Below are 12481 nucleotides of genomic sequence, written 5' to 3'. Positions count from 1 at the left end.
CGATGTCGCGAAATTTGAGACAGTGAATAGTGTTAGGAGGCCACCGTTGCGAAGAGGTTGGCATGTCCGCCAATGACGCTGAACGTCTTGGTTCGAATCCTGACGAGACCATCAGTAAAAATTGTCAGCGGTGGTTTTCCCCTCCAAACGCTGGCAACATTTGTGAGGTACTAAGCCATGTAAAACTTACCACCAAAGAGGTATCGCACTGCGGCCCGCCGTTCGGACTCGGCTATAAAAAGGAGGCCTCTTATCATTGAACAAAAACTTGAATCGGACTGCACTCATTGATATGTGTGAAGTTTGGCCCATAAAAGGCGCATTTATTGTCCGATTTCGCCGAAATTAAGGACAGTGAGTCGAAGTGAGTTTGAAACTTGGCCCAGATGGGTCCAGATTTGAATATAGCTCTCTCGATTTAAGGTTTTGGGCCCATAAAAGGCGCATTTATTGTCCGATTTCGCCGAAATTAAGGACAGTGAGTTGTGTTAGGCCATTCGAAATTTTTCTTCAATATGGCTAAGATCGGTCCAGATTTGGAAATAGCTAACATATAGATCGATCTCCCGATTTAAGGTTTTGGGCCCATAAAAGGCGCATTTATCGTCCGATGTCGCCGAAATTTGGCACAGTAAGTTGTGTTAGGCTCTTTGATAATTTTTGAAACTTGGCCCAAATCGGTCCAGATTTAGATATAACTGCCATATAGATCGATATATCGATTTAAAGTCTTGGCCCAATGAAAGGCGTATTTATATTCGGATTCCACTGAAATTTGACACAGTGACTTATGTTAGGCTTTTCAGTATCCGTATTGCATATGATTCAGATCGGTTTATTATACCCTCCACCATAAGATGGGGGGTATACTAATTTCGTCATCCTGTTTGTAACTACTCGAAATATTTGTCTGAGACCCCATAAAGTATATATATTCTTGATCGTCGTGACATTTTATGTCGATCTAGCCATGTCCGTCCGTCTGTCCGTCCGTCCGTCCGTCCGTCCGTCCGTCCGTCTGTCTGTCGAAAGCACGCTAACTTCCGAAGGAGTAAAGCTAGCCGCTTGAAATTTTGCACAAATACTTCTTATTAGTGTAGGTCGGTTGGTATTGTAAATGGGCCATATCGGTCCATGTTTTGATATAGCTGCCATATAAACCGATCTTGGGTCTTGACTTCTTGAGCCTCTAGAGTGCGCAATTCTTATCTGAGTGGAATGAAATTTTGCATGACGTGCTTTGCTATCAAATCGGTCTATAACCTGATATAGCTGCCATATAAACCGATCTTGGGTCTTGACTTCTTGAGCCTCTAGCGTGCGCAATTCTTATCCGATTGGAATGAAATTTTGCACAACGTGTTTTGTTATGATATACAACAACTGTGCCAAGTATGGTTCAAATCGGTCCATAACCTGATATAGCTGCCATATAAACCGATCTTGGGTCTTGACTTCTTGAGCCTCTAGAGTGCGCAATTCTTATCCGATTGAAATGAAATTTTGCACGACGTGTTTTCTTATTATATCCAACAACAGTGCCAAGTATGGTTCAAATCGGTCCATAACCTGATATAGCTACCATATAAACCGATCTTGGGTCTTGACTTCTTGACCCTCTAGAGGGCACAATTCTTATCCGATTTGAATGAATTTTTGCACGAAGTATTTCGTTATGATATCCAACAACTGTGCCAAGTATGGTTCAAATCGGTTCATAACCTGATATAGCTGTCATATAAACAGATCTGGGGATTTGATTTCTTGAGCTTCTAGAGGGCGCAATTCCTATCCGATTTGGCTGAAATTTTGCATGACGTATTTTATTTTTACTTTCAACAACTGTGTCAAATAAGGTTCAAATCGGTTCATAACCTGATATAGCTGCCATATAAACCGATCTGGGATCTTGACTTCTTGACCCCTAGAGGTCGCAATTATTATCCGATATGCCTGAAATTTTGTACGATGGATCCTCTCATGACCATCAACAAACGTGTTTATTATGGTCTGAATCGGTCTATAGCCCGATACAGATCCCATATAAATCGTTCTCTCTATTTTACTTCGTGAGCTGCAATTCTTATACGAATTGGCTGAAATTTTACACAGGTCTCCAACATATAATTTAATTGCGGTCCGAACCGGACCATATCTTGATATCGTTTTAATAGCAGAGCAACTCTTTCCTTAAATCCTTTTTTGCCTAAGAAGAGATGCCGGGAAAAGAACTCGACAAATGCGATCCATGGTGGAGGGTATATAAGATTCGGCCTGGCCGAACTTAGCACGCTTTTACTTGTTTTCAGATATAGCAAATAAAAAGACCAATATTTTTGTTGTACACAATTGAACAATGACTTGTACTGATAAGTATTTGGTCCAATTCGGTCGATTTCGATATCGCTGCTATGTGGCATAAGGTATTCATTTTTCACCGGATTTTGATGAAAGGTGGTTTACATGTATACCCGAGGTGGTGGGTATCCAAAGTTCAGCCCGGCCGAACTTAACGTCTTTTTACTTGTTTAATGTGCATTTTGTGTTCACAAAGGGCTTATTCTTTCGATTTCCATGAATATGCTGAGTATGGTTCACGGACGTTCAAGGCCAAGTCCCTATTTTTAGTCAGTAAAAGGTTTACAACAAAAATTTGATCCGGCTAAATTTAACGCAATTTTTACGTGTTCTAGTGATGGGCAAATGCTGTTTTTGGAAGTATCATCTTCATCTCTGGAGCTGAATTTACTATATTCTGGTGGAATTTATTGGTTTATATCATTGATAATATTAAGGAAATACTCTTTTTCTTTTCTTCAGTCTTCGAATACATATAATGAAAAATGGTTATTCTCGAATAAGTACCAAATGTTTCGCGGGGGTACCATGGTACTTTCGATGTTCAAAAAGTATCAAAAAAAAAGTACCAAAATATCAATTATTCAATTATCATCCTTGTTTCATTAAAACTATTTTTAGTACGATTTACAAACATTGTTCTCTTTGAGGTGTTTGAGTTCGCCAGTAAAAGCCGGTTATGACTTCCAGCTATATCCATCACGAATGTCATTCTTTTGTGGATTGACTAACACAATAGTCAGCTACCCTATAAGTGCCAAAAATTAGGAAAGGAGTTCAGAAGACCTTGACTTTTGAAAGTCTATTGTGAAATTGGCTTATGGATTCAACGGTGACAACTAAATAAGTAGTTTAGAAAGTATTTAATACAACTTTTTTACACTGTATATTTTAAAGAAAATTCTTCATCATTTTATTTAAACCAACATTTGTGACAAAAACAGAGTTAAACAATTTCTTCAATTGTAAAGAATTTCAACAAATTTCCAATTTTCTTTTAAGATTTAAAATTTCCTTAATTTAATATATTTGCCACAATAAGCAAGAAGATGTTTCATTTTTTCCATAGAAAGGATTATCCACCATTGGTTTTGTGTAGTTAACCATATGGGAGGAAATTTTCTCAACATGCTCACAATAGCCGCCAGGCTTACAATCGGCTTTCTGTGAACATCTATCGATCAAAGTTTTCGTCGATGCCAACAAGGACAAAGCATTACTTTGAGCTGTAAAACTGCAATCGAGAGCAGTCTTTAGCGAGCCCTTGCCCAAACAAGTTGCAGTGTCCATTTGGGTTGCGAAAGTTTTCTGATTAGTGGCAGTAAAAGAATTTGCTTTGGAGACCTAGAAATGAATTAGAGGATTTTTATATCATTCAAAAGCATATTTTCTATATAAACTTACCACATTGTTAACACAGGTCTCATTGTCGCACAAGGTAACATCAGTTTCAAAGGTTCTTGCATAATAATCCTTTAAATTCATGCGTGTTTCCATAAGATCCTCCTCCAGAGAGGGCAGACGTTTGTAGGCACTGTAGGAACAAGACTGAACCAAGGCTTTGGTTACTTCCTCTTCGGGCAATGAAGGCTTGTATTTATTGACACATTCCTTGTTCAATTCATTCAGAAGCTCCAAAGTATTTAAAGCTTCTTCATTTTCTCGAATGGCATTGACAAGGAATTCCAGCTGAATATCTATGGTCTTAAGACTTTCATTGTAATTGGTTTCGAACATTTCCATACGATTTTCATAATCCTGCAGAATGGCATTGTGATGGCGACGATTTGCTTCAATGTAGGCATCCAAATGTGTGGTGGTGTTGTCAAAGGCGTGCTATATAACAAAGGAAAGTTTATTATATTAAACCGATTTTTGTTATATACAAAAAAAAGTAAACAATTTACCTCGGCCAATGTGCCAGTCACAACAACCAGCAAAAGTGAAAATAAACTGGTGAAACCCATGTTTTCTAGTCTATAGCAACAAATCTCTTACAACCACTGATAATAAAGACTCTAAAATTTTTCCTTTTATACTAAAATTTCCAATTAAAATTTGATTTAAAATATTTCATTTAAGTATTTGGTATAATTATAACACTTTACTTGTAGCATTTGAAATTTCGTAGAATTTGTTTGTTTTTAATTCCTAAGATATCAAAAGTACCCCTTAGTTGTCATCAGCAACCATTATTGGCAATTCAGTAGACAATGAGCATTACACTACTTGAAATTAGACAACACGAATTGGAAACAGCACTTACTTGTAACTTCCTAAGAATGGGAAAAGTATGACTAGATGCATTACAATTATATGAAAGAAATGTGATTTTCTGTAGATTTTTAACAAAATTTAGAATTGGTCAAAATCACCAGGGATCCAATACAATCATACCTTTTATATTCTTTGTACAGTTGAACCTTGATTATCCGGCTCGGTCGGGACAAAGCCATGTCCGTCCGTCCGTCTGTCGAAACGATCGAACGTGTAAAGTGAGCCGATTGAAGTTTTGCACATATACTAATTATTGATGTAGATCATTGGGGATTGTCAATGGACCATATGGTTCAGATTTAGATATAGCTCCCATATAAACCAATCTCCAGATTTGGCTTCTTGAACCCTTGCAAGCCACAATTTTTGTCCGTTTAGCTGAAATTTGGCTTGTAGTGTTCTGTAATGAATTCCAACAATTCTTTCCAATACGGTCCAAATCAGTCAAGAATTGGATATAGCTCCCATATAAACCGATTTCACGATTTGACTTCTGTAGCCCCTGGAAGCCCCAATTTTTGTCCCATTTGTCTTAAATTTTGCAGATTGTGTTCTGGTATGACTTCCAACAACTGAGCCAAGTACGGTTGAAACCGGTCTGAAACCTGATATAGCTCCTATATAAGCTTTAATATTTGCTTATTTGACAGAAGTTTGGTATGTCGAATAAAGTTATGGCCTTCATCAAAATTTTTATACCCACCACCGAAGGATGGGGGTATATTCATTTTGTCATTCCGTTTGCAACACATCGAAATATCCATTTCCGACCCTATAAAGTATATATATTCTTGATCAGCGTAAAAATCTAAGACGATCTAGACATGTCCGTCCGTCTGTCTGTTGAAATCACGCTACAGTCTTTAAAAATAGAGATATTGAGCTGAAATTTTGCACAGATTCTTTTTTTGTCCATAAGCAGGTTAACTTCGAAGATGGGCTATATCGGACTGTATCTTGATATAGCCCCCATATAGACCGATCCGCCGATTTAGGGTCTTAGGCCAATAAAAGCCACATTTTTTATCCGATTTTGCTGAAATTTGGGACAGTGAGTTGTGTTAAGCCCTTCAACATCCTTCGTCAATTTTGCCCAGATCGGTAAAGATTTGGATATAGCTGCCATATAGACCGATCCTCCGATTTAGGGTCTAAGGCCCATAAAAGCCACATTTATTTACCGATTTTGCTGAAATTTGGGTCAGTGAGTTGTGTTAGGCCCTTCGACATCTTTCTTCAATTTGGTTCAGATCGGTTCAGATTTGGATATAGCTGCCATATAGACCGATTTCTTGATTTATGGTTTTGGGCCCATAAAATGCTCATTTATTGTCCGATGTCGCCGAAATTTGGGACAGTAAGTTAGGTTAAGGGCCTTGACATACTTCTGCAATATCGCACAGATCGGTCCAGATATCTCGATATCTCGATTTAAAGTCTTGGCCCCATAAAAGGCACATTTATTGTCCGATTTCGCCGAAATTTGGGACAGTGCTTTGTATTAGGCTCTTCGAAATTTTTATGCAACTTGTCCCAAATCGGTCCAGATTTGGACATAGCTGCAATGTAGAGCAATATCTCGATTTGAAGTCTTGGCCCCATAAAATGCGAATTTATAATCCGATTTCACTGAAGTTTGACACAGTGTCTTACATTAGGCTTTTCGACATCCGTGTCGTATATAGTTCAGATCGGTTTATTTTTAGATTTAGCTAGTATACTTATTAGTATTTGGTCCAAATCGGAACCTATTTTGATATAACTGATATGGGACATAAGGTATGAAATTTTCACCGAATTTTGATGAAAGGTGGTTTACATATATACCCGAGGTGGTGGGTATCCAAAGTTCGGCCCGGCCGAACTTAACGCCTTTTTACTTGTTTTTGTATAAATTTTTAGCAGAATCCATAGTGATGGGTTCCCAAGATTCGTCCCGGCTGAACATAGCACGCTATTACGTGTTATACCCTCCACCATAGGATGGGGTCATCATTCTGTTTGTAACTCTTCGAAATGGGCATCTAAGACCCCATAAAATACTCTTGATCGTCATGGCATTTTAAGTGTCGCTCTGCGGCACGGCGTGCCGTGTGGAGAAGTTTGTATATGGGTGCCATACCACTTGATACGGTTCCTCCCAAAAATGTCGTTCCACCGCTTCCACATATATGTTCGTTCGATTTGGACTAAAATTACAATAATTTGGTAATTTGTTAACCGATTCCCACGAAATTGTGCACGAAGCATACCCTTACGACTCCCGTCATTGCTGACTAATTTCACAGAAATCGACTGAGATGTTGATATAGCTCCTGTACGGACCAAACATCATACCCATACCCAGAGCATTAAAATATGGGCTTTGTTCGAATTTAGCACGTCCTTACTTGTTATACCCTACACCACCACTGTGGTACAGGGTATTATAAGTTTGTGCATTTTTTTGCAACGCTAAGAAGGAAAAGAACAAGACCCATTGATAAATATACCGATCGACTCAGAATCACTTTCTGATTCGATTTAGCCATGTCCGTCTGTCCGTCTTTGAGTCAACGAATTCTTGTAATCAAAGTGCAGGTCGTACTCATTCATTACGAAATTTTGCACATATCACTTTTTTGGCCCAAGTATGAACACTATTCATTTTGGTAAAAATCGGTTCAGATTTAGATACAGATCACATAGATAGATCACATATATATGTATCACCCGATTTGCACTTTAATGGCCGTAGTAGCTACAATTTTCATCCGATCTGCACAAAATTTAAAACGGACTGTTTTGTTACTCATTTTAGCGTATGTGTAAGATGTCATCAAAATCTGTTCAGAATTAGATATAGCTCCCATATATATGTATCGCCCAATTTGCACTTAAATAACCGTAGTAGCTAAAATTTGCAACCAATTTACTTTTTTGTGAAAGTGACATTTTTTACTTTGGTTCTTTACAAATTTGCAGTTATTACTATCTTTGTGATAAATCAATATCGAATGATGCTGCTTCTTTTCTTATACACTGTAAGGCTTTTATCCATTAAGTATATGAGTTACGCTATCCGCATTGGTGAGTGTCTATGCTAAGAATTAGGTAGTTGTACTAACCACCAGCAGATGTCGCATTAAAACCTCTTAAAGGAACTGGCCGAATAAATATTGGCTCATTTCCGTCCGTCTTTAAATCGGTCTTTAAAAAAATATAGCCCTCATATAAACCGAACACCGGATTTGAATGCTTCAGCGCTTAGAAGCCTAAATTTTCATCCGATTTGACTGAAATTTGGCCCAAAAACTTATCTTATCTTACCGAATCGGTCAAGATGGTGATATAGGCCCATCTAACTACCGATATTTTGATATGACTGAGACGAAAACAACTAAAAATGTGCTAAGTTCGGCCGTACCGAACTTTGGGTATATTAATCTCTTATATTATTATAACTTATTATTATAATTATATAAATATTTATTTTCGAAGATTTTTTATTTTCGAAGATTTTTTATAAGTGCCTTTATCTGAATATATAGATCATATGGGATCTTTATTGGTCTACGAATTTAAGTTTGAAAGTAAGGGGTACTCCATTCTTAAAATACTTCATTTCAGCCTGATATTCTCATGATGTCTGATTTAGTGGTGTTTTCGGGAGAGAGGTGGTCCCCCAGATACTTGGCCCTGAAAAAATATCAGCATCGTGTTCTTCTCTCAAATGTCATTTATTTAAACCCAATATTGCCATTGGCTTACATGATGAGGCGTCTCCCTAACACATGGCCCCAAAATAGGTTATCAAATTCGTTTTCTAATCTCAAATACCTTTCATTTGAGCCACATATTGGCATTGTCGAAAACTTTTTTTGCTTTGGGGGTGTTTTGGGAAAGGGGTGATGCCCTAAATACATGGTCCTACATTTGGATATCAAATTCGTATTCTACTCCCAAATGCCTTTATTTGAGCCCCAAATTGCTGTTTTTGGGGTATTTTGGGAAAGGCCCCCAGAAAATTGGTCCCGAAACTGGGTATCAATTCTTGCTCTTTCCCCCAATACCTTTCATTTAAGCTCCACATTGACATGGTCGGCAAATATTCCTGATTTGGGGATGTTTTGGGGATTGGGGTGGTCCTCCAAACATTAAGCCCGGAAAATATATCAGCAACGTGCTCTATTCTCATATATTGTTATCATTTATTTGAAACCCATGTTGCCATTGCCCTCAATTGAATGTCAAATTCGTTTCCTAATCTCATTTAAACTACTTATTGCAAAAGTCAGCTAATATGTGCGGTTTGGAGTATTGGCCCTAAAAACTATGAATATTAAGTTCCACTCTCTTTAAGACCCAAATTGTCTTGGTGAGCAAATACGTCCTATTTGGGGGATGTTATAGTGGTGGGACGTCCGCTAGACAGTTGGCCCCTAATGTTGATATCAGATATGTGGTCTACTCCCACATACCTTTAATTTGAGCCCCATATTTCCATAGTCGGCAAACATGACCGGCTTGGGGGGTGTTTTGGGGGATGGGCGGCCACTCAGTGAGTTGGCCCTGAAAATATATATCGGATTCGTGTTCCACTTAAAAAACCCTCTTATTTGAGCCTCATATTGCAATAGTCAGAAAATGCTTACTATTTGGGTGGTGTTGTGTGGGTGGGGTGACCCCATAGACACTTTTCCCGAATGTTGATATCAAATTCGTGCTTTACTCCCAAAGACCTTTCATTTGAGACCCATATTGCTATGGTCGTAAATTTGTCTCCTTTAGGGGGAGGTTTTTAGTGAAAGGCGGCCCCCCAAACACTTGGTCCAATATTTGGATATCAGATTCGTATTCTACATTCAAATACCTTTTACTTAAGCCCCATATTTCCATAGTCAGTAAATAAGTCCAGTTTGGGGGGTGTTTTGGGGAAGGGATGGACCCCCAGAAACGTGGTCCCACATTTAGATATCAGATTCGTATTCTACTCGCAAATACCTTTTATTTGAGTCCCATATTGCCATGGTCGGTAAATATGTCCGATTAAGGGGTGTTTCGTGGCTTGGGGTGGTCCCCCTAGAACTTGGTCCGACAATTGGATATCAGATACGTTTTCTCATCCTAAATACCTTAAATTTGAGTCCCATATTGTCGTGATTGGTCAAAATATATGTTTGGTAGGTTTTAGGGTGGGGCAGCCCCCCTAGGTACCCCATCCGAAATTTGGATACCAAAATTTCATTTTTAGGGTACTATATGAGAGCACTTCTCTCCAAAGAGGTGTCGCACTGCGGCTCGCCGTTCGGACTCAGCTATAAAAAGGAGGCCCCTTTTCATTGAGCTTAAACTTGAATCGAACTGCAACTCATCGATATGTGAGAAGTTTGCCCCTGTTCCTTAGTGGAATGTTCATGGGCAAAATTTGCAAATTTTCATATGAAATTTCGCTTAAATCGCACCACCCATCTCCGAGATCTGGCGTTTCTGATAATTAGAGTAAGGGGGAGGGTCCGCTCCCCCTTCAGAAATCAAAAAATGTAGTACCCTATTTTCACCACGGGGTCATTATGCACCATCTGTGAAATATAAGATTACTTGTTCTCATTCCGTTTGCAGCACATTGACGTATCCATTTCCTATGCTAAAAAAATATTTAAACGAGTAGGTGGTCTCCTGTTCCTAATGGGAAATTTAGTACTCTTAGGTCGTCCTGTATTTCTAAGACGATTTCGCAATGTCCATCCATGTGTCTGCAGAATTCACGCTACAGCCTTTAAAATTTAAATTGTATATTTTGACCCCTCAAAACAACGAATTTTTTGCACACACAATTTCTGTTTATTATTGCTTAGATATATACATCTTTTTTAAAGATACATTTAGACAATATCCAACATTAAACAAGCATAAGTTTCATTACGGCCATAGAAAGGATTCGGCATTGTTGCATTGGTGCTATTGACCGAACTGGCGGGAATCGTTTCCGAATATTGACAATGATAGCCTGAGGTAGGGGCGCAATCCAGACCTTTCACACAACTATTGATATGGGTTTTGGTGCCAGCAATGTCCGCCTGGGCTTGGCTTTGAGCGGTGAAGCTGCAATCCAAAGCAGTCTTAACATAACCATCGGCGGAACAGCTGGCAGCAGCCATTTGAGCTTCGAAAGTTTTGTGATTAATAATGGCAAAGGTATTGGCTTCAGAAATCTAAATGTTAAAGAAAATCCAAATGAAAAGATTCGAAGATCTATTGATCTCGTTTACCACCTACCACAGTTGTAACACACAGAGTGTAGTTCAGTTGATTGGTGGCATTGGAACTATTGCTGATACCATTGCAGTTGCTCAGTTTCATTTCGAATGTGGTATTCAAATAATATTCCATTTCATTGCGTGTATCGATGGGGGCAGCTACCAAATGCTTATAATGGCTCATGGCGGTATCAGAACAATTGCGAATCACAATTGTGGTATTCGTCTCACCGGGTAGCTGATGTTTATAATTCTTAACACATTGTTGGGTAAAATCACTTAACAACTCCAAGGTACTTAACTCCTCTTCAACTTCATTTAAGCCATCCATTAGGAAGTCCAATTGAATGTCTATGGTGTGAATGCGCCCAGAGTAGACAGCCTCAAATTCATGCAACTTTTGATCATAATCCTTGACCATCTCTCGGTAATGGCGTCGATTAGCATCGATGTAATAATCAGAATGTATGGTGGAATTATCGGAGATACTCTGAAGAAAATAGAAGAAGACCTTGGGTGTATAACTCATATTAGCATAAAGTGGATTTCAAACCTGTGCTGCTGCAACAACCACAACTCCCAAAAATATCAACAACTTGGCAAAACCCATTTTTTACAAAAAAAACAAAAAACCTCTGAAGCGTACAAATATTGTGAACCGACTGATTGGTAATTTGCCAATTATTGGTTTTATACTCTCTTATTTTGTTAATTATTAAATAATGTCAATAATGTTATCTCCAGCCGGCATCTCTACAAGAGATCAGCTTACATTTTGAAGAGCTTCTTCAGCGTGTTATGGCGTTAAACACAAAACATTTAATTGAAACTAATTGAACTGTTCTGGCCATATCAGTTGGGAGTACCCTACAACCCATTGTCACCTAACTTTGAAATTTTTAATTAGACCAACAACGTTTTTGGGGTGATATCTAATCGTGGGAAAACAAAGAAACAAACACTTTGTTGCACCCACAGTTACAAGCTTGCACTGGATGTATACAATTTGGGGGGGGGGGGGGTGGGTATGATAGGTTTGCAGAGGATGACTCCAAAATTTATGTCTTAGCATTCGCATAGGCCATCATGTGACCCATTGTGATTCCTCGTAAGACCAGCCTAGAAGACAGATTTCAATACACTTTCTCTTACCACTTTGCCGTTTCTATGAATGCCTTGTATTTGACTGGGTTAACGCCTCTGAGTTCATCTACTACCTGATAGAAAACAAGTAAAACGGCATAAAGTTCGGCCGGGCCGAACTTTGGATATCCACCACCTTGGGTATATATGTAAACCGCCTTTCGTCACAATCCGATGAAAATTGGAAGTTTATAGGGAAGCTGTATCAGGCTGAAGACCGATTCAGACCATATTTGGTTTGAATCGGTCTCATACAAAATTTCAGCCAAATCGGACAGGAATTGCGCCCTCTAGTGGGTCAAGAAGTCAAGACCTCAGATCGGTTTATATGGCAGCTATATCAGGTTATTTACCGATTTCAACCATAATTGGCACAGTTGTTAAAAGTCATAACAAAACATCTCATGCAAAATGTCAGCCAAATCGGTTGAGAAATGCGTCCTTTAGTGGCTCAAGAAGTCAAG

The 12481-nt window shown here is 38.7% G+C and overlaps 2 protein-coding genes across 2 annotated transcripts; both read right to left on the bottom strand.

Moving 5' to 3' along the window:
• Positions 1-3378: 3378 nt before the first annotated feature.
• On the bottom strand, positions 3379-4387 carry LOC106093046 (uncharacterized). Its single transcript, XM_013260020.2, has 3 exons — positions 4266-4387; positions 3763-4194; positions 3379-3702 (listed from the first exon to the last, which is right to left on the bottom strand). The coding sequence occupies exons 1-3, from the start codon at positions 4323-4325 to the stop codon at positions 3379-3381; spliced, it is 816 nt and encodes a 271-aa protein (XP_013115474.2). The 5' UTR covers positions 4326-4387.
• Positions 4388-10499: 6112 nt separating this feature from the next.
• Positions 10500-11517, bottom strand: LOC106093042 (uncharacterized). Its single transcript, XM_013260015.2, has 3 exons — positions 11428-11517; positions 10894-11364; positions 10500-10829 (listed from the first exon to the last, which is right to left on the bottom strand). The coding sequence occupies exons 1-3, from the start codon at positions 11482-11484 to the stop codon at positions 10500-10502; spliced, it is 858 nt and encodes a 285-aa protein (XP_013115469.1). The 5' UTR covers positions 11485-11517.
• Positions 11518-12481: the final 964 nt, after the last annotated feature.

The sequence above is a fragment of the Stomoxys calcitrans genome, chromosome 2 (assembly GCF_963082655.1).
Source record: "Stomoxys calcitrans chromosome 2, idStoCalc2.1, whole genome shotgun sequence".
In the NCBI taxonomy this organism is placed as follows: domain Eukaryota; kingdom Metazoa; phylum Arthropoda; class Insecta; order Diptera; family Muscidae; genus Stomoxys; species Stomoxys calcitrans.
Note: the sequence above shows the minus strand (reverse complement) of the source record. Positions and strands in the feature narration are given on the sequence as shown.

Excerpts from the sequence above, each read along its gene's own strand:
- LOC106093046 (XM_013260020.2), bottom strand. The coding sequence starts at position 4,325 with ATGGGTTTCACCAGTTTATTTTCACTTTTGCTGGTTGTTGTGACTGGC. Across the intron at positions 4,195-4,265 it reads TGACTGGCACATTGGCCGAG|CACGCCTTTGACAACACCAC; the intron begins GTAAATTGTTTA and ends TTTGTTATATAG. Across the intron at positions 3,703-3,762 it reads AGACCTGTGTTAACAATGTG|GTCTCCAAAGCAAATTCTTT; the intron begins GTAAGTTTATAT and ends ATTCATTTCTAG.
- LOC106093042 (XM_013260015.2), bottom strand. The coding sequence starts at position 11,484 with ATGGGTTTTGCCAAGTTGTTGATATTTTTGGGAGTTGTGGTTGTTGCA. Across the intron at positions 11,365-11,427 it reads TGGTTGTTGCAGCAGCACAG|AGTATCTCCGATAATTCCAC; the intron begins GTTTGAAATCCA and ends TATTTTCTTCAG. Across the intron at positions 10,830-10,893 it reads CTCTGTGTGTTACAACTGTG|ATTTCTGAAGCCAATACCTT; the intron begins GTAGGTGGTAAA and ends TTTAACATTTAG.